Here is a 20,879-nt window from a genome sequence, read left to right on the forward strand (position 1 = left end):
GAACTTGCATTTTGACTTATTTGTGTTTGTTTTTCCTCCTGATCCAGTTCCATATTATTAATATTTATCGTCCCTCCCCGATCGGGTGGATGTCCTTTGCCAATGGTATTGACTTCCATTTTATTAATTACCGACTCACCAAAACTAATTTTCACCGATCACACACGCAAAAACGAACTGTTCGCTTCGAATGCTAAATCGATACTTTTTTTACTGAATAATTTTTAGTGCTCCATATAGTTTTTAAATGAGCTTCTGGAATAATTTTTTTATATCTTAATAGGTTTTGTCTTTACTGAAACTTTCAGGCAGATCTTCGTTTATTATGCTTATTTTTGCTTATGTCTTTGTAAAATACATAAATTTATTTTAATTTATGTTTTAACCTTTTTATCTAAATATATATATTTAAAAATAAAGAAAAGAAATAAGAAAATAAATAAATTTATTTAATAAATTAATAAAACAGAATTTCTAGTCGAGATGAGCGTTGTAAGCCATTTCATTTGCAGTCAGTTGCCTTCCGTAACCTGGATGCTCCCATCCAGATGAAGGAGGATGATCCACATGATGTTCAACATGATGGGGTACGTGAACCACTTCGTAGTTAACCACCTAAAAAATGTTTTATTCAATGCTTTTAAAAATATATTTTAAATAGGTACCTTTATTTATCTATAGATTCATTAATGTTCAAAGGGGGTTAAAGCAAAAAAATTGTTAATGGCACAATATATGAGCATGTGCCTTCTGATAAGAGACTAATAAGTTTCGAGATCGGTAGAGATGCTTGCTGCACTCTCTGATTAAACTAGAATATAATGCGGCTGTAGTTTTGTGTTGCAACGAAATTGAAAATGGTTATTCATTTTTTATTAACATGTTCACTCTGATTGGAGTACGAAGGGAACCATTCTCGTTGGAACTTTACTGCGCTGAGCAGATGGGTCGTGAATTATAAATTTTAAAATTCCCTCATCTTCTTTAGTCTCAGCATCCGTTATGGCTTGCAAATTGTAGAAGCCTCGGAGGTGTAACTAGAGAAGGTTCCCATTGTTTTCAATCTGGTGGGATGTAGAGTAATATTTTTTAGAATTATTTTATGTGCTATTAGATTGAAAACTTGGTCTTGTTTTAAAAAGATTTCTCTATTTTGGACTAATTTTGTTCATTTAGTTTTCTTTTGGGCCACCGTTATTTATTTGTTACAATAAGATCTTTCATGATCTTTTTACTCGTTTGATTAAAATTTTCGCCTCAATTTCTGATTTGGTGGTGATATTCTTATTATATAACCAATGCACATGAGGTGTGCAGACGATATTATGCTAACCGCTGATAGGATGGATGCGTTAAAGCATCTTCTAAATCATCTCTGACTTTCTCCTTTAGAACGGAGATTCTTCTTCTTCTTGTTGTCCTTATACCCTATAAGAGCGTTGGACTTTGGTATCACCTATCCATCTTTTACCCATTTCTTCCACGCCTTCCGGTCTGCTGCCATTTTCTTCATCTGTTCCACTGTTTCCCACTCTTTGTCCCGATTTCCTCGATCTGCTCCATCCACCCCTTTCTAGGTCTGCCCCTTCTTCTTTTCCCCTGTCTTTTGGCATTTGTCACCTTCTTTACTAGTCTGTTCTCGTTCATCCTAGTTATACAGTATGTCCCTGTAAGTTGTAATTCATGGAAAACTTTTTTATTATTAATTTTACGAAAAAAAGTTATTCCTTATAAAAAGTTTTGCATGGTCCAAAACCCAAGATTCAACCATTAGATATCAAATTTTATAAATGTTATACGAGGTATGTCAAAAAGTTTGAATTTCACTCAAGAGTAAAGTAGCTTTATTTTTCACAATATTGAAAATTGCTATTATGAAAAGTTGTTTGGAATTAAAAACTATATTCTCATATGCAATTACATCCTTCTAATTGAAAACAAAATTGAAAAGTTATGGATAACTAACATTATTTTCAGTTATTTCAATTCTGATAACTCTTTTATTATTAATTTTACGAAAAAAAGTGAATCATAATAAAAAGTTTTGGATGGTCTAAAACCTAAAATACAACCATCTTATATCAAATTTTATCAATTTTATACGAGGTATGTCAAAAAAGATAAATTTAGATAAGTAAAATACCTTTATAGTTCAGAATATTTTAATTAGAAGGATGTAATTACATACTGAAACATAGTTTTTAATTATAAATAACTTTTCCTATTAACAATTTTCGGTATTGTGAAAAATAAACGTATTTTACTCTTGAGCGAAATTCATATTTTTTGACATACATCGTATAAAATTGATAAAATTTGACATACGATGGTTGTATTTTAGGTTTTAAACCACGCGGAACTTTTTATTAAGAATCACTTTTTTTCGTAAAATTAATAATAAAAGAGTTATCTGAATTGAAATAACTGAGTTATAATTTTTCAAAAAAAAAAAATTTAATTTAAAAGGATATATTTGCATACTAGAATATAGTTTTTAATTCCAAACAACTTTCCATAATAACACTTTTCAATATTGTGAAAAATAAAGCTACTTTACTCTTGAGTGAAATTCAAACTTTTTGACATACCTCGTATAATATTCATAAAATTTAATATCTGATGGCTAAATCTTAGGTTTTGGACCATGCAGAGCTTTTTATAAAGAATAACTTTTTTTCGCAAAATTAATAATAAAAAAGTTTTCCATATGGATACAACTTACAGGGATATACTGTATATCCAAACCAATTCAGTTTTTTTTTTCAATTTTTTTTCTGTATTGGTTCCTGACTTGGCACGTTTCTGATGTTTTCGTTCCTTTCCCTGTCCATCTTCGTCTTTCCAACTATTTTTCTCAGCTGTTTCATTTCTGCTGCATTTATGAACCTTTCATGTCTGTTATTTGTGAGCCATATCTCGCTTGCATATAGAAGAGTTGGTACTGTGATTGTATTATATACATGTATTTTTGTTTCCTGGCTGATTTCCCGTTTTCCCAGTATCGCATTATTAATCGCATAATATATTTTTGTAGCTTTCTTTGGCCTATTTGCAATTTCTAGGTCTAGCTTTCCGTCATTCAATATTATCGTGCCCAGGTAGTCGTAGGCCGTCACCCTCTCCAATTCTTGTCCTTTACAGAGCACTCGTGTTTCGCCTTCAATTTCCTGCTCCTGCTGACCTATTTTCATCGTCTTGCATTTGCTGATGTTTATTTCTAATTTCATTTTCTCTATTTCCTCAGTCCATACATCAGTTAGTCGCTGCATCTTTCTCGGGTTGTCTGCTAAGAGAACGACGTCGTTCGCATACAATAATCCTTGTATCATAACTGGTGTTAGGTGCGTGTAGCCTAATTATTGTTTTTAAGTGGTTTGTTCTTCTTTTACATTTTTAAATAATTTATCCATAATTATGACGAATAGGAATGGGCTTAGGCTATCTGAAGGGAGATTAAAACTCAAAACGTCTAAAAGTCAGATGATCAGAAATTTTTAAGTCCATGAAAATATATGTCTAATAGAAACAAGTGCCTATAAATACCTAAGTCAAGCGATTCACATAGGAAAAAAGCAAACCGTTGAATCTTTTCGTCGTAAAGACTGACTGGTCAGATGTCGTAGAGTTGAAACATGTTTTCCAAATTTCAAATATGTGTTAAAAGAAAAACCCTTAATCAATATTTTTTGCGGTTGTTGACTTCCAAAGGAAAACCGTTGGGCACAACAAGGAAAACAGTACAAAAAAATTGGCTCAAAGAGGAATTGAGCGTGCTATATCGGGCGTTTCTCTACGGGACAAGATACAAACCGCCACCTACAACGAAAATAAGGAGTAGCTGATGCAGAGAGAGAATATCAACACTGAAATGGAACTGGGCAAGTCATGTGTCTCGAATGACAAATAACATATCGACAAAGCGAATACTGGAATGGATATCGAGAGATGGTGTCTATCTAAGTAGAGGTCGTGCACCAACACGATGGACTGATGATCTAAAACGTTGTCAGATAAACAGCATGAGGTACAAAAATCAAAACAGATAAAAAATTATGAGAAAAATATCTCTCCAGCAGAGGAAAAGAGAAAGATAGAATGATGAATTAATGCATATTTTTTTTTCGATCTTATATAATATTAACGTATGATCCAAAATTATTGTCACCAGAGGTGGCTCTGAACGACAGAGACAGTGCATGTCTATTCTTAATTCAGATATACTTTCCAGCTTACGTCAACTTTGCAGTGTACGTCAACTTAACAAGAAAAGTTAGGTTATGTAGAGATGTTGGTGGTGGATATATACAGCATCTTGCTTGATTTTATTTATTATTGTTACTTATAATTTTGTTAATTGTTTTTATTTTTGTTTAAAGGTTTTGACTGATTTTTATGTTTTATAATTTTAATCAAAATTAATTGATAAACCAGTGACATACATTCAGATTAAAACAAGACATACGTAATTTTTTGCACGGCTAGCTTTGATCCCAATAATTGTAGATCGCTCGTTGTATAGGTAATATCGGAAAGAATTCGGTTGAAATTTTACTTTTGCATTTCTACATACTATATCTTTTGTTACTGCACATTCATTTTCCCATTAATTTTTTTTGTTCAGCCCTTTTTAATAAATTTTGAATACCTGCTTCTATATCTTCTTTTGTTGACCTTGTTGACCGCTCTAAATAGTTCTGCAATACGGTATTGAAACCATTCCCTCAAGTTCATAAGCCAGGATTTTAAGGAAGTACCCTTAAAATCTTTCGGGCAATATTACCAGTAAATTAATAAGTAATTTTATCAAACATTCCTGCAAAGTCAGAATTATGGAAGTTGGACAAATGCCAGACGAATGGAGAAGCAGTATACTGGTACCTGTTTACAAAAACAAGGGAGATATACAACAATGTACAAACTACAGGGCTATAAAACTGCTTAGCCACACCATGAAAATATGGGAAAGAGTAATTGATAGACGGATACGTGAAGAAACCGAAATATCCGAGAATCAATTTGGCTTTATGCAGGGTAGATCAACAACAGATGCAATTTTCATTATAAGGCAGTTGATGGAAAAATACAGGAGTAAAGAAACAAACGCTCATATGGTATTCATTGATCTTGAGAAAGCATATGATAGAGTTCCTCGAGAGATTCTGTGGTGGGCACTCAATAAGAAAGGAGTCCCTGGTGAATATGTAAAGATTGTGAGGGATATGTATGAGGGAGTAACGACTAGTGTTAGGACAGGTGTGGGAGAGACTGATAAATTTCATGTGAAAGTAGGATTGCATCAAGGTTCTGTGCTTAGTCCGTATTTATTCTCATTAGTTTTGGACCAGATAACAGCGAAAATACAGGGTAACATTCCATGGTGCTTAATGTATGCTGATGATGTCGTGTTAGTAGGAAATAGTGAAAGAGACTTAGAACAAAAACTGGAACAGTGGAGACAAGCTCTGGAGGAAAAAGGTTTAAAACTTAGTAGGACAAAAACAGAGTATTTGGAATGTTCATTTAAAGATGGAGCTACTACAAATAAAATGGTATCTTTGGATGGTGAAATGATTGTAAAAAGCAATAGTTTTAAGTACCTAGGATCGGTATTACAAGAGTAATGGAGAAATAGATGGAGATGCATGCAGTAGAATTAGGGCTGGATGGATGAAGTGGAAAGAAGCGAGTGGTGTGTTGTGTGACAGAAAAATTCCAATGAAGCTGAAGGGAAAATTCTATAAAACAGCCATAAGACCAGCTATGATGTACGGAACTGAATGTTGGGCAGTGAAAAAGAAAGAGGAACAGCGAATGCATGTGGCGGAAATGAGAATGCTTAGATGGATGAGTGGAGTGACAAAGAAGGATACAATTAGAAATGAGTATATTAGGGGAAGTCTAGGTGTGGCACCAATTGATGCCAAAATGAGAGAGCATAGGTTAAGATGGTTTGGTCATGTTCAACGTCGAGACGTTAACCACCCAATACGAAGAATAGCTGAAGTGCAGATTCCTGGAAGGAGTAGGAGAGGAAGACCAAAGAAGAGCTGGGGGGAGACGATAAGGCAGGACATGATGGTAAAGGGGATTAACATTGATATGGCCCAAGATAGAATTGTGTGGAGAAATGCAATTAGGGAAGCCGACCCCGCATAGGGATAAGGCAAAGAGAATGATGATGATTCCTGCAAAGTCAGCTGTTAAATTTGCTGTGTTTAGGGGAGGGGCACACGCATCATAAAGAGTCATAAAATTTATACTCTCACAGCTGATTTTGCTGGACTTTTTGATAAATTACAAATAATTTTGATTAATTTACAATTAACTGGTAATATTCTTCCAACCATTTTTAAGGGTACCTACTCCAGTTGTGAACACACCAAAGTTTAGAAACCTCTTTATTTACAAAACGTCCCCGTCTCGAAAATTTTCCGTATTAGAAAAGTTGTCCGATTCGACATGAATAACTGAATAAACGAAGTCTCATAAAGGACACAATCATGATTTTTTAAGTGTGAACCCAAGACCTATTATTACATCTGCCGATTTAGTCATGACATGCATTTAGATTTCTTCAAATTCATCTTCAGCCGGTATTCATGAACGCATTCGTTAAGGCGTTGCATTACTTTCTGTAAATTATTGTTGTTATCCGTTATCATTACTTCATCGTCTGCAAAACGTAAGTTACTCCAAATTTGTCCATTGATAGACATCTATATTGAATCTGAGAGCGCTTATTTAAATGTCGCTTCTATATCGCAGTATAGACATTTTAATAAGAATTGAGGAAATTTACCAATTATTATTCTGCTATGTATAATTTAAAAAAATCTTTTTTCTACAAACGTGTTAAAAATTCAATTTTTAGCACTCCATATGAGGGGTATTCCCATCTCGGCTCATTACATATAATCCTTTGGTCCTTTATGATACCCCAGGTACATTTTAAAAATCCCCCAGGTCGGCTCGAAAATTAACAGGTAGGTATTAGTATTACCCCATTAGTAAGGTATCATAATAATTTTATCTTGGAATTTTAGATTAGGGAAAATTTCTTATTAACATAGAAAAACATCCTAACCTCAATACCCCTTCCTTCAATTTGTACAGAAATTTTTGGTTCTTTGCGAATTTAAGAAACAGTTTTTCTTGGTAGGAAATGTTGGCCGTGGAATCGATATGATAATACAGTATAATCTTATCTTTAAAGCCCAGTATAAGTGAAATATTTAGTCAAAAAGTGAATGTTTAAAAGAGAAAACTGTGACTTTTCGTCAGTTTTAAGTTTTGTGAAATCAATAGGAAATATATTCCATTGAGATGTAAATTATACCAGCCGAGCTGGTATATTTTGTATCGGGCAGTTTTGATCTTTGGGCAGACTTGGGACATTTTTAAAAGACCTACCTGTTTCTTGGGCCGAGATAGGCACTGCCCCTATAGGAGCCTTAAAACTGTCTCTTTAAAGCACTGGGTGCTTTAAAATTTAAAGGCACTGCAGTTAAAAGTGAACTGTCAAATTTTTGATATATTACATTCTGGATTTCCTCGGCAACAAATCCAAGATAGCTCGACTGGCCGCTACCTCTATATCTTGAAATTGATCTTTTTCTACAATATTTTCTTGCATTTTAACGAAAAATCCACAACCGCGTTTTAAAAAACTAACAGACGTCTGACAGATGCTTCAAAACTTCCGTAAACAATTAAGTCAACAATGGTTGCTAAGGTCCGTAATATACGATGCAATTTAAAACTATGTCCTTTCAATGCATTAACGGTTTGTAAAAGGTTTTTTTATAATTTAATTTAAACTGTATTATTGCATTTTTAACCCGTTTGTAGAAAAATATTGTATGATATACGTGTTAAAAGTAAATTTTTAAGGCACTCATATGAAACCTTCACGTGCGTTCCTTAAAATTGTACTTTTAACACTTACATCATAAATAACTATAAGTGTGTGACTCACTAAAACTACCGTTCCGTGATCTGAGCAGGTTGTTGTATCTGATTTTTTTGAGAAATTTGCCACAATGGTCGATTGCAATCATTTTCTGGGGATTGTGGCAGTCTGATATATTAGATTGAAGAGTGTTCTGCTCTTTGCCTTTTCTAGAAGTCTTTCTTTGTTTTTATATACAGTACTTCTTATAATAAATAGTCGTTATAATTTTTAAAACATGAGATGAGGTGAGATAAAGATAAAGATAAAACTTACCTTTGGTTTGGTGAACTTAAAAATAACTAAAGCTCCTGTCAGAACAAGCGACAGTAATCCCAAGGTTAGGGCTTTCCAGGTTTTTAAAGCAATTAAAGCTAAGGCAAGAGGTACCAATATGGCCGTTTTAAACTTAAGTCCCAACAAGAATGGTACGATAACTTTCTTCACGATTTTTGACGAACGACCTGCCAAAATAAAAAAGGATTAATTTGGGTTTTGTATGTGTTTAGTTTTTAATAGCTACAATAATTTGAATATTATTATTTTAAAATAATCATTTTGTTTTCCTTAATTTGCAGAAGCCGCTCTATATAAAGTTGCTCCTCGCCTGACTTCCATGGGGTTAGGGTGTAGGGATGTTTGGACTCCACTCAACAGATTTTTGAAAAATAACCAACACAATGTCGTTTCCATAATTGTTCTGGAATATCGGGATAAATCGTTTTTTTTTCGATTACAGCGCTATCTATCGAAAATTCGACAAATACGTTTTAAATAAAACTTAGTTATATTTTCATGACGAATCCAAATTTGTAATAAGAAATTGGTTTTCTTATTTCAGATTTTAAAGTTCTTGCGGGTCGTGTTTGGTGTTATTCAATATATTTTTGAAAAATATTGTACACTTTTAATGTTTTTCGGTCCGTTGGAAATTTCACAAGATATTCGACCGTTTCGTTAAATTTGGCACACCCGGTATAAAAGAGATATACTAATCGATAGTATACAAATCAGCGGACACATGTACTTCTATAATCGAATGCATGCAAAAAAAGATGGAAAACTATCACAGCCTATACTATTATATATAAAGCGGAATCAGGTAAGGTGATTCGTTAAGCTTACTGTGATTTATACAGGGTGTAACGAAAATACAGGTCATAAATTAAATCACATATTCGGAGACCAAAAATAGTTCGATTGAACCTAATTTACCTTAGTACAAATATGCACATAAAAAAGTTACAGCCCTTTGAAGTTACAAAATAAAAATCGATTTTTTCGAATATATCGAAAACTATTAGAGATTTTTTATTGAAAATGGAAATGTGGCATTCTTATGGCAGGAACATCTTAAAAAAGAATTATAGTGAAATTTGTACACCCCATAAAAATTTTATGGGGGTTTTGTTCCCTTAAACCCCCCCAAACTTTTGTGTACGTTCCAATTAAATTATTATTGTGGTACCATTAGTTAAACTCAATATTTCTAAAACTTTTTTGCCTCTTATTATTTTTTAGATAAGGCAGTTTTTATCGAGTTGCGGCTTCTTTTTTAATATGTTTACATAAAAATTTTATGGGGGTTTTCTTCCTTTAAACCCCACAACTGTTTGTGTATGTTCCAATTAAACTTTTACTGCGGTACCATTAGTTAAACACAGTGTTTTTAAAACTTTTTTGCCCCTTTGTATTTTTTCGAGAAGGCACTTTTTATCGAGATATTACTTCTCTTTTAATATGGTTCAAAATATACCTAAAAATGTAAATTATAAATAAATTTTCATATTATTACCAAGTCTCCATGATCGTATTTAGCCATACACAAATATGTGGTGGATTTGACAAATATTCAAAATATCTCGATAAAAACTGACTTTTCGAAAAAGTAATGAGAGGCAAAAAAGTGTTTAAAATAGTGTGTTTAACTAATGGTACTACAATAATAATTAAATTGGAACGTACACAAAAGTTTGGGGGGTTTAAAGGAACAAAGCCCCCATAAAATATTTATGGGGTGTCCAAATTTCACTATAATTTTTTCTTAAGATACTACTACCATAAGAATGCCACATGTCTATTTTCAATAAAAAATCTCTAATAGTTTTCGATATATTGGAAAAAATCGATTTTCATTTTGTAAATTCAAAGGGCTGTAACTTTTTTTATGTGCAAATTTGTACTAAGGTAAGTTAGGTTCAATCGAACTATTTTTGGTCCCAAAATATGTGATTAAATTTATGACCTGTATTTTTGTTACACCCTATATAATAATGAACAAAACAGAAACAAGTTAAGAAGTATATAAATAATATACTTTGTTATTTCCTGACCGTAAATTATTAAATAGAAACTTTTTAATTCCTGGGTTTTCGGTCTGATAAAAATAAAACACTTTGTTATGGCTTAAACGTTTCGGCTAATTGACATTTTCAATAAGCACTTTAATGAATAATTATAAACATTACATAAAACAAAACGCCACAACAACGCCACAAAAATCCATAACAAAACGCCAAGCCAGCAAGTGCAATGTAAATTTTAGTCTTTTGTTTTGTTTTATGTAATGTTTATAATTATTCATTAAAGTGCTTATTGAAAATGGCAATTAGCCGAAACGTTTAAGCCATAACAAAGTGTTTTATTCTTATCAGACCGAAAACACAGGAATTAAAAATTTTCTATTTTATAAATAATATATACAGGGTGGGGCATTAGTGTGACAAAGTCCAATTACTCATTTGTCGTAAGAGATACGAAAAAAGTTATTTAGGTAAAAGTTGTGGCATACATAGTACCATAATTTAAAAATATTTTTAAATATACAGGGTCGTCCGTATTGACAGGGTGACACAAAGTTATGTTTTTTTTAATAGAACACCCTGTATATTTTTACATTTTTGGATTCTCCTCGATGTTTCCTTTCTTAAAATATACAGTTTTGTAATATTATACGAGGTAGTTTAAAAGTTAATTACGTTTTTTGTTAATTTCTTAACAAAATCTAGTAAAATTTTAGTGATTTGACATCAAATTGTTATTTTATGTTCAAACGATTTTTAATATAGTCTACTATTGTTAAACATTAACAGTATAGCGAAATGTTTAATTTTAGTATACAGGGTAGGTCGAAACTCGGAATGAGTATTTTCTGAGTTTTCTTAAATGGAACACCCTATATTTAAGTATTGTAATGAAATGATATTTTATGATACTTTTTGGCTGTGAAAATATTTAATCAAAAATAATTTTTGGAAAAGAAAATACATCATAATCTACTCTGATCCTTAATTTGGTACTATTGGATGAAATATCCAAATAAATTCGTAGTTAAAGTTGTTGGTGCGCAAAATATTAATAAAGACATACAATATCCTACCTAGTCGGCTATGACACTAAATTTCCTTAAAAATTTGACATTATACTATTTTTATAGATCCAGTTGCTTTGTTACCATTACTAATATGTATTTTTCTTATGAGAAACTGATTAATAAGATTTTGGTGCTAGTGGAATATAACAAAAATGTGCTACTAGCAATAAGAATTTTTCATCAGAAATTCCCTGATAGACGACAACTAAAAAGAGCGTTTAAAAATATACTAGAACGGTTTCAACGGACTGATCACTTAGATTATGATAAATCTGCTCGAATAAAAACTATTGTAAGTGAAGAAAACAGCAATTAAATGTAATCCTTAGTGTCACTGAGGATCTGCATATTAGTACAATCGTTCTTACAATCTAAGTAGCTAGTCTGTTGAAACCGTTTTAGTATACTTTCAAAAGTTTCTCTTTTTGGTTGTCGTCTATCAGGGAATTGCTGATGATAAATTTTTATTGCAAGTAGCTCATTTTTGTTATACTCTCCTAGCACAAAGTCATTTTAATCCGTTACTCATTAGAAAAATTAATATTAGTAATGGTATCAAATCAACTGGAACTATATAAATAGCATAATGTCAAATGTCTAAGCAAATTTTGTGTCATAGCCAACTAGGCAGAATTTTGTATGTTTGTTTAATATTTTAAGCACCAACAACCTTAACTACGAATCTATTTAGATATCTCATCCAATATTAATAAATTAAGGATCAGGCTAGATTATTATGTATTTTTTTTTCGAAAAATTACTTTTGATTGGATATTTTCACGGCTACCTAATGAAATTTTACGTAATTTTTGTTGCAATTAATGTTTGCTTAAAGAATGACGAATAACTTACAAATTAAAGCACTTAGGTATAGGGAATGCTTAAGAAATAAAAAAGTACTATAAAATGTAATTTCATTACAATACTAAAATACAGGGTGTTCCATTTAAGAAAACTCAGAAAATACTCATTTCGAGTTTCGACCCACCCTGTATACTAAAATTAAACATTTCGCTATACTATTAATGATTAACAGTAGTAGACTATACTAAAAATCGTTTGAATGTAAATAGAAAATCTGATGTCAAATCACTACAATTCTACAGGAGTAGATTTTGCTACAAAACTAACAAAAAAACTTAATCAACTTTTAAACTACCTCGTATAATATCACAAAACCATATATTTTAAGAAAGGAAACATCGAGGAGAATCCAAAAATGTAAAAATATACAGGGTGTTTCTTTAAAAAAACAAAAGTTTGTGTCACCCTGTCAATACGGACGCTCCTGTATATTTGAAAATATTTTTAAAATATGATACTGTGTGTGCCCCAACTTTTACCTAAATAACTTTTTTTCGTATCTTTTACGACAAACGAGTAATTGGACTTTGTCACACTAATGCCCCACCCTGTATGTAGAAATGTAGACGCGGGAGAACATGCTGCCAACTTAAAACGGAGCTTTACAGGACACAATCCCCGACTGAATGATGATGTTAAAAGATGGAATCACGAAATATGGAGATAGAGACCGTGGTTAGGAAGAAGAAGTAGAGGAAGGCCACAAATGAGATAGGCTGATGACATAAAGAAGTTTGGAGGACACAACTGGAAATACGTGGCGCAAAATAGAAAACACTGGATTGAATTGGGGGAGGCCTATGTCCAAAGTTGTGAAGAAGAAAAAGAAGACGCCGCTGCACTAGTCAGTCAACACACTGGCAGAATGACAGAAGATAGTATATTGAAAATATCATAAGACAAATCACCAAATGATCGAAGAAGTGTTGAAATACCAAGGAAGAGGTGACGTAATAATTTATAAACAACAAATGAGTATAATATCGATGAATGAACAGAACTTAGGAACCTATGGATATACGAAGAAAGAAGAAAAAGCGATTGAAAGGAGAGCCACTACTAAGCATACAAAACAGACCAAAAAACAGACAAAATACAGACATGAAGATTAAAACTAGGAATAATAGGTGGGATCAAGTAAGAAACGAAGATGTAATACAACTATACGATAGGATATACCATGCTAAGAGACAAAACGAAAAAGGAACTGGAACCAGTAACGAGAATAAGGGAGATTAATATAGTAAAAATTGTCATAGATAAATCTCCGGCAGAAATGAAACTACCAGACAAAACATCAAACTCAAAGACACTTTGTCATGAAAATCACAGACATTACTAAACGTAACCATCACAATAAACCCAGGTATGAGACCTGATGTTAAAGGTAGAATGAGATCTGTTGTTTAAAATTTTAATACGTACTTATTTACATTGTTGACTAGACTCAATGATATTTCTATATGTAAGTCATTTTCAGATAAAACTATCCACCTTAAATAACTTTTGAACAACTGATTTTTAGGAAAAGCGCGAAAACACGTCAAATAATATTCGAAGGGGGAGACATTATGCCAGATTTAAGCTTGCTGGGCGCCCTTTCACCCCCGTACCATCCTTTAGATTTTTCTAAATTACTAGGTACCATATTTGTTTATTTAATATTTGGATTCTCCTCGTTGTACTGATTTCAAAAATGTATAACACATGATGCTTATTATAGTGATTAGTTTATGAAAAAAGTAAATACAAAAGCAAGAAAACAGGATTGAAAAAAATACTTTTTTAACAATAATTTTATTACACACATTTAGAATGAACATTTCACAAAAAAATTTATACAATAATAACTTATTGGCTATATTTATACTATTGTATAGAGGTGAATAACAGTCATTTTGAACAATTTTATTGTACAAATTTTTAGTAGTGAAATGTTCATTCGAAATATTTGTAATGGTAGGGGAGCCCAAACGGGGATTTTTGCAGTTACTCGAGCGCGTCAGATTAGCATATGGAGAGAAACCTGGTACCCTGCAGATGTACCTCTACCATATATTGGCTCTTAACACAGAGGATTTCGTTAAGTGGGCCCGAAAAAAAATATCCTTAAAAAACTCGGAATTGTCAGATTAAGATAAGGTAAGTTAAGTACATGCAAAAGAGTGTATATTTCAAAAATCTGACGATTTGAGCCGGGTTTAACGAAATTGGTGAGTCCCAAAGTTTCACAAGAAAAAAGAGAATATTTCACGAAATGAATGACAGATCGAAAAACTAAAAAATATGTGCTCAATATTTTTTAAAAATCTGTCGAATGATACCAAACACGACTTCCCACGGAGAGGGGTGGGGGTAAATTTAAAATACGAATCCCGCGATATTTCGCGAAATGAACATCAGATCGAAAAACTGTAAAATATATTAATTCAATATTTTTGAAAAATCTATCGAATGGCACCAAACACGACCCAGCACGGCGGTGAGGTGGGGGTTAATTTAAAATCTTAAATAGGAGCCCCCCATTTTTTATTGCAGATTTGGATTTCTTACGTAAAAATAAGTAACTTTTATTCAAAACATTTTTCGATTTATGGATAGATGGCGTTATAATCGGAAAAACGATTGTTGAAAATGGAAAATTAAATTAAGAAATGGCAAGCGCGTACTAAAATGGAAAACTTTACTTAACTTTTTTTGGTTTTAGGACCTACTCTTCACAACCCAATAGGTACCCATAACGCTCGAGTGACTGCACATTTAGCATACTTTGCTCCCCTACTATAAAAAAATTGGTAAAACAATATTTATTTTTCTATCCCATTTTCTTGCCTTTTTATTTGTTTTTTTCATAAACTAATCACTATAAACATCATATGTTATACATTTTTGAAATAAGTACAACGAGTAGAATCGAAATATCAAATAAAAAAAAGGTGGTAGTAATTTTAAAAAATTAAGGGATGGTATGTACGGGGGTGAGAGGGCGTCTCCCCCTTCAATTATTATTTGACATGTTTTGCGCTTTTCCTAAATATCAGTGTTTCAAAAGTGATTTAAGGCGGATAGTTTTATCTGAAGAGCACTGTTTAACAAATAAATATCTAGAAAAATTATTATTTTTATAATTTTTGTTTTAGCTATATAAAACCGACCTATTGTAATTTAAATTCAATATGTTTTAAAAAGTTCGCGCCAATATGTTTTAAATGCATTCATTTATGCAAAATCCTGAGAAAATTAATAAGTATTTTTTTAAAAGTTAAACTCAGAACGAAAAATTTAATTATCACCGAAGGCCGAAAGTGTATGAAAACTATAATGTTTATTTTAATAAGTTGCATGGGTGAAAAAAAGAGAACATTTTGTGCGATTTTTAATTTCGAATATCTGATTTAAAGGAAACTTTTTGGTTATGCTTAGGGGCTTTCTGCCCTCGGTATTAATGTAATCTTTCATTCTGCGTTTAAATTTTTCAAAAATACTTATTAGTTTTCTAAGGATTTGAAAAAATGAAAGCATTTAAAACATATTGGTGCGAAATTTTGCGCCTACACCCTTAATAAGTGTACTTGTTGAATTAGCATTTGTGTTATTAATTACCTGTTACTGCTAAAGGAACTCTAATTTCTTTGGTGTCTAAAGATCTAGGCAGGAATTCTGGTGCAGACATTACCAACTCGTGGGATTGAAGGAAATCTTCAAATTTCTCAAATATATCATCTGAAAATCCTCGTTCCTAAAATGTGTTATTATTTCGTGTTTTCATGTGATTTTAAATCTAATTTATTGAGTTAGCTTAGGTTTAATTATTACATTTTTTGGAAATTAACCCCAAATTGACAATTTGTATTATATATCCGAAACAAAATAATATGTGTATTAAATAAAATTTCTCTCTTAATAATATTTAAAAAAAATTAGCAACAACCAAAAAATTATTTACATCCTGAGAATTAAAAAAAATAAAACTATTAGATATATCCTAAAAAACTATAAAGCATAAGATCGGTGCATAGATAATACAACAGAAGTATTTCAAATAAACATCAGAGTAAAACAATGAGACTATATTCACAACCCTTCTTAACTTAGCTTTAGAAGATATTTTGAGAACAACAAAACTTTGTAATTATAATTTTATAGCAAACCAAATTTAAGTTGTCTAAAACGGTGTCAGAAGGACCTTGCAATAAATCAAGAGAAAACAAAGAACTTAATTATTAGGTAAGAATTCTTAGGAAAGGAAATAAAGGCAATTCTCTAAAAGTGAAAAATTACAAATTCGAAACAATAATATTTCCGTTATTTAGGAATGAAAATGGCAAACTCATACCGAACAAGTAAAAGAAAATTATTCTAGAGGGAAAAGAAACCTCTGTTAAGAATAAGATAGTACTAAAAACTAGAAAAAATACAAATGGAACCAAATTAAAAATAAGATTCCTGAAACCCTAGTAAGGCACACAATAGCATGTGTAGCATAAACATCTACAATAAGCGAAAAAGAAGAAATGAACTTAAAAATACTAGAATAAAAATCATGGCAACTATTTGTGGATTAAATATAACTATAGATTAATAAACTAAAGTATAACTAGGATAAAGAAGAGCAAAAAGAACAATATAAACAGAACAAAGCACTGACTAGAGAGAACGTAACAAAATAGAAAACGATCGAAATATTGTTCTAAAGCTAGTTTCTTGTGGCATTTTTGTAATTAACAATTTTTCATGGGAAATAAGCCACAATTTAAAAAAAAATGATTTTATTAACGTTTCGACGTCCAAATCGAAATATTATAAAGGTCATTTAAGAGGACATTTTCTAATAGAAACAATTAAAATATTTAAAAACTAGAGTCCAATCTAAGAAAGAGACACATGAATGCCGAAAATGTTATGGAAGAAGTAGAGGTAGTTATAAAATTATTATAAATATCGGATAGGAAAACGAAATGCAGAAAGTGAAACAAAATGTTTTTATTGTAAGTTTTAAAATAATATTATGCAAATAAAGAGAGTAAATTCATCTAGATGGTGTTCTCTAAGTTCTTTTAACAGATATTAATGTTACAAACCTGGACACTTTCTGCACCACCCTTCTTTACAATCATCAAATTGTCGGTGATTCTAATATTTTGGTTGCTAGTAACCTCGCTCAACCAGTGCAAAGTTTTGGGTTTAACGCACCCAAAAGAAAAATCCTGCAAGCAATCATAATACACATCTTGTAGAAGCTCCACAGCCGAGGGATTTGCAGGACTACTGGCTTGAGTAGCCGCTAAAATCGTTAGTCCTACAAAAAAGTAAACACTAAACATTATGTCTGACTTTCTTAGACTATTAATCAGCCCGTTTTGTTAGTAATATGTTTTATATATGCTTGGCCGGAAGTAGAAACTTCAGCTCCAAACGGGGTTGGACGTGAGTAAAATTCGATTGCGTTTGATAATGAAAACGTATTCGATTTCTATAGGAATGCCAACTGAATATCGGGCCTTTGTTAAAGAAATTCCTTTTTAAATCTCTGGGCGCATGTCTATGAAAAAACGTTATCAAATTATCATAAATACAAATTAGAAAAAAACAATGATGTTGAAATATCAAATAAGTGTCCTATAATTTGGCGAATGAAGGTCCTGAAATCAAAGAAGATAGACTACAATGATTTTAGGATCATTTCTAATTTATACTTTTAGCAGCGAGCCAAAGGAACGTGTTAATGAACATATGCCAGAGGAAATTGAAATTAGACGTAGGGTGAGATAGAGATTCGTGTTGTTGTCGCCAGTTCTTTTTAATGCCTACTCGGAAGAGATCCTAGAAAAGCTCTTGAGGGTAAAACAGCTAGAATAAAAAAAATCCATATCTCAAAAAATTACCATATCTTTATGAGCGTCTTTCTGGAGACATTAGATATATTCTTAAAAGAGTAGTTGATAATACTCACATTTCTTTCAAAGTACCCAACAATCTAGGACAATGTCTTACCAATTCTAAAGATCCTATCAACTACATGGATCGTAGTGGTGTGTACAGATTACAATGTTCTGATTGTGACGCTACATATATAGGTAGGACCTGTAGATCCCTATCTTCTCGCTCCTTAGATCACACACCAAAAGAGAGAACACTTCTACTTTCTCACAACATCTCGTACAAAACAAACATACCCTTAATATCCCAGATGTCTCATTATTACATAATATTTCACAAAAAAACTTCCTAAAATGGGACCTGTATGAACAATGACGGTTTAAGGCATCATGCGGCTCTAGGCGGCCATAAGAAGTAGGCCCCTTTATATCGACCATTTACTTAAAACAAATTTACAGATATTTATGTTGTTTAGGGAAGCAGTTACTCCAAAAATAAATTACGACAATGTAAAAAAATCATTTTTCTTTTTTTACATTTCGCAACAACTTCTCATTAATATTTCATAGCTAATATGCCAAAGAAAAAAATGGATATTGTGTCGATATGTGATTTTGCCCTGGGTATGAGTGCCACCCCTTCGGGGGTGAAAAACATACATTCAAAATAGTGGATAACTGATTAATTCTAAGTAACTTTTGTTCTATCGAGTTTTTTCTCTAAATCAATACTTTTTGAGTTATTTGCGAGTGAATATGTTCATTTTTCAACAAAAAAACACCTTTTTAGACGGTTTTTCGCAAATAACTCCCAAATTAAGTATTTTATCGAAAAAATATTCCTAGAAAAAATATAGCGTATACAAAATTTAAAAAAATTGTGTATGTATGAAGTATGTAGACCTAGTATAAGCAGAACTGGAGCTAATGAAAAGTAGATTCTTATTGGACAAATTCCAAATCAAATATTTCAACGTAAATTACCAAAAAATGAAGCACTTTTCGGTGAAAAATCATCACAACTTTTTTAAGTGTTAAAAAAGTGTATAAACATTTTCAATTTCTTTGCAACACGAAAATGCAGCAGCTGCGTAATACTCTGGTTAAATCGGAGAGTTCAAGAAGAGTCTATACCGGTTGTCTTTTCTCCCTCATCAGTAGTCCCATGTCCTCCTCTCTCCGACTTATCCACGTATCATACTTTGGGCCTTTCCGAATTGCAAAGAAAGAATTCCTTTGCAATTTCCGAATTGCACAGAAAAAAAGTTTTATTTTTGTTTTTTTTTAAACAAGTTTCAAGTATCAAAATTAAGCAAGTAAAGCTTAAAATAATGTTTATTGTTTTTTGGCACAAAAATCTTGAAAATTTATGGAAATCTTGAAAAAACTTCTAAGTATATTATTTATATGATCTGTAAGTTTCCCTGTTCACAGTGCTTATATTTCAAAACATTGGGATTTAAAGTAAAACAAAATTTTTTTAAATTTTTGAAAAAAAACTGTGTTTTTTTTCAAAATATGTAACTTAAAAATTATTAGTTGTACCAAAAATTTTAAAGAGTAAAAAATATAGGTTTTGATTTTCTATTTCAGATTTTTGCTTTTTTGGAAGATCAAAATTGGTTAAGATATGACTGTTCAAAATTTGCATACTCTGGGTAGAGAATTTTTCATTTATTAAAAATTAATAAATGAAAATAGTTTCTATGCTTGTGGGATCGGTACTCACCGGAGGGACCGCAAACGTTCGGATGTAATTAGCGTCTCTTTGCAAAAACAATGACGACTTTGCTAAGTAACCAGACATTAACTTAACACACACATACTACCCACATCCACTACACTACGTACCTGATTGGAAAAATCCACTGTACCATGCCAATGGCCATTAGTTGTCGAGGCATTAAGCTAAATAAAAAAAAAATTGCATACACTCGTGATTAGTGACTTGTTTACCTACTAGCCCTTTCTACTATAGCCCTTTTATAAATAAGCACTTTATACCGATAAAACTTACAGAGCATATAAACAATACATAAGTAAAGTAGCTTGTGAAGCGGTAAGGACTAATTTAATTTGGCATGCTAATTAGAGGGTTATTTTCACAAGTTTTTTTTTACCCAAAAAATGGGATCAACTTTATTCTGAGCGTATTTTGCTTACTTTTTATGATAGAAATTTTTTTAAAAAACAAGAATATTGTTTTTTTAACATTTAAACAAGTTATGATGAGTTTTTTGATGATTTCACGTTGAAATATTCGATTTAGAATTTGACGAATAAAAATCTACTTTCTATTAGCTACAACTCTGCTTCTACTGGATCTACAGACTGCACACATACACCATTTTTTCAATTTTTTAAAAGCTATATTTTTGATAAGAATATTTTTTCGATAAAATACTTACTTTTTGAGTTATTTGCGAAAAACCGTCTAAAAACGTGTTATTTTTTGTTGAAAAATGAATATATTCACTTGCCGAACTCGAAATGTATTGACTTGATGAAAAAACTCTATTGAACAAAAGTTGCTTAGAATTAGTCAACATTATCCATTTCCGGACGTATTTTGACGGTATATTTTTTTAACCCCGAGAAGGGGTGGACTCAACCGTAGAGCAAAAACACACATTGGAACAATATCACTTTTTTATTTGACATGTTAGCTAAGCTTATACCAAATTTCATGTCAATCCAAGCTCTTGTTTCAAATCCAAAGGTTCTTTAAAATCCGGAGGTTTTGCAATATTTTACCGTGAGTGAATGGACTATAAGGCCCATCGGTGGGTAGAAATTGAAAAAAAAACGTACCATA

General features: G+C 31.7%; 1 protein-coding gene across 1 annotated transcript; it reads right to left on the bottom strand.

Moving 5' to 3' along the window:
• Positions 1 to 428: 428 nt before the first annotated feature.
• Positions 429 to 17,523, bottom strand: LOC114324585 (uncharacterized). Its single transcript, XM_028272451.2, has 4 exons — positions 17,267 to 17,523; positions 15,789 to 15,924; positions 8,225 to 8,412; positions 429 to 615 (listed from the first exon to the last, which is right to left on the bottom strand). Exons 1-4 carry the CDS (start codon positions 17,507 to 17,509, stop codon positions 475 to 477), a joined length of 708 nt encoding a protein of 235 aa, XP_028128252.2. The 5' UTR covers positions 17,510 to 17,523; the 3' UTR covers positions 429 to 474.
• Positions 17,524 to 20,879: the final 3,356 nt, after the last annotated feature.

This window comes from Diabrotica virgifera, chromosome 6, assembly GCF_917563875.1.
Source record: "Diabrotica virgifera virgifera chromosome 6, PGI_DIABVI_V3a".
Classification (NCBI taxonomy): Eukaryota; Metazoa; Arthropoda; class Insecta; order Coleoptera; family Chrysomelidae; genus Diabrotica; species Diabrotica virgifera.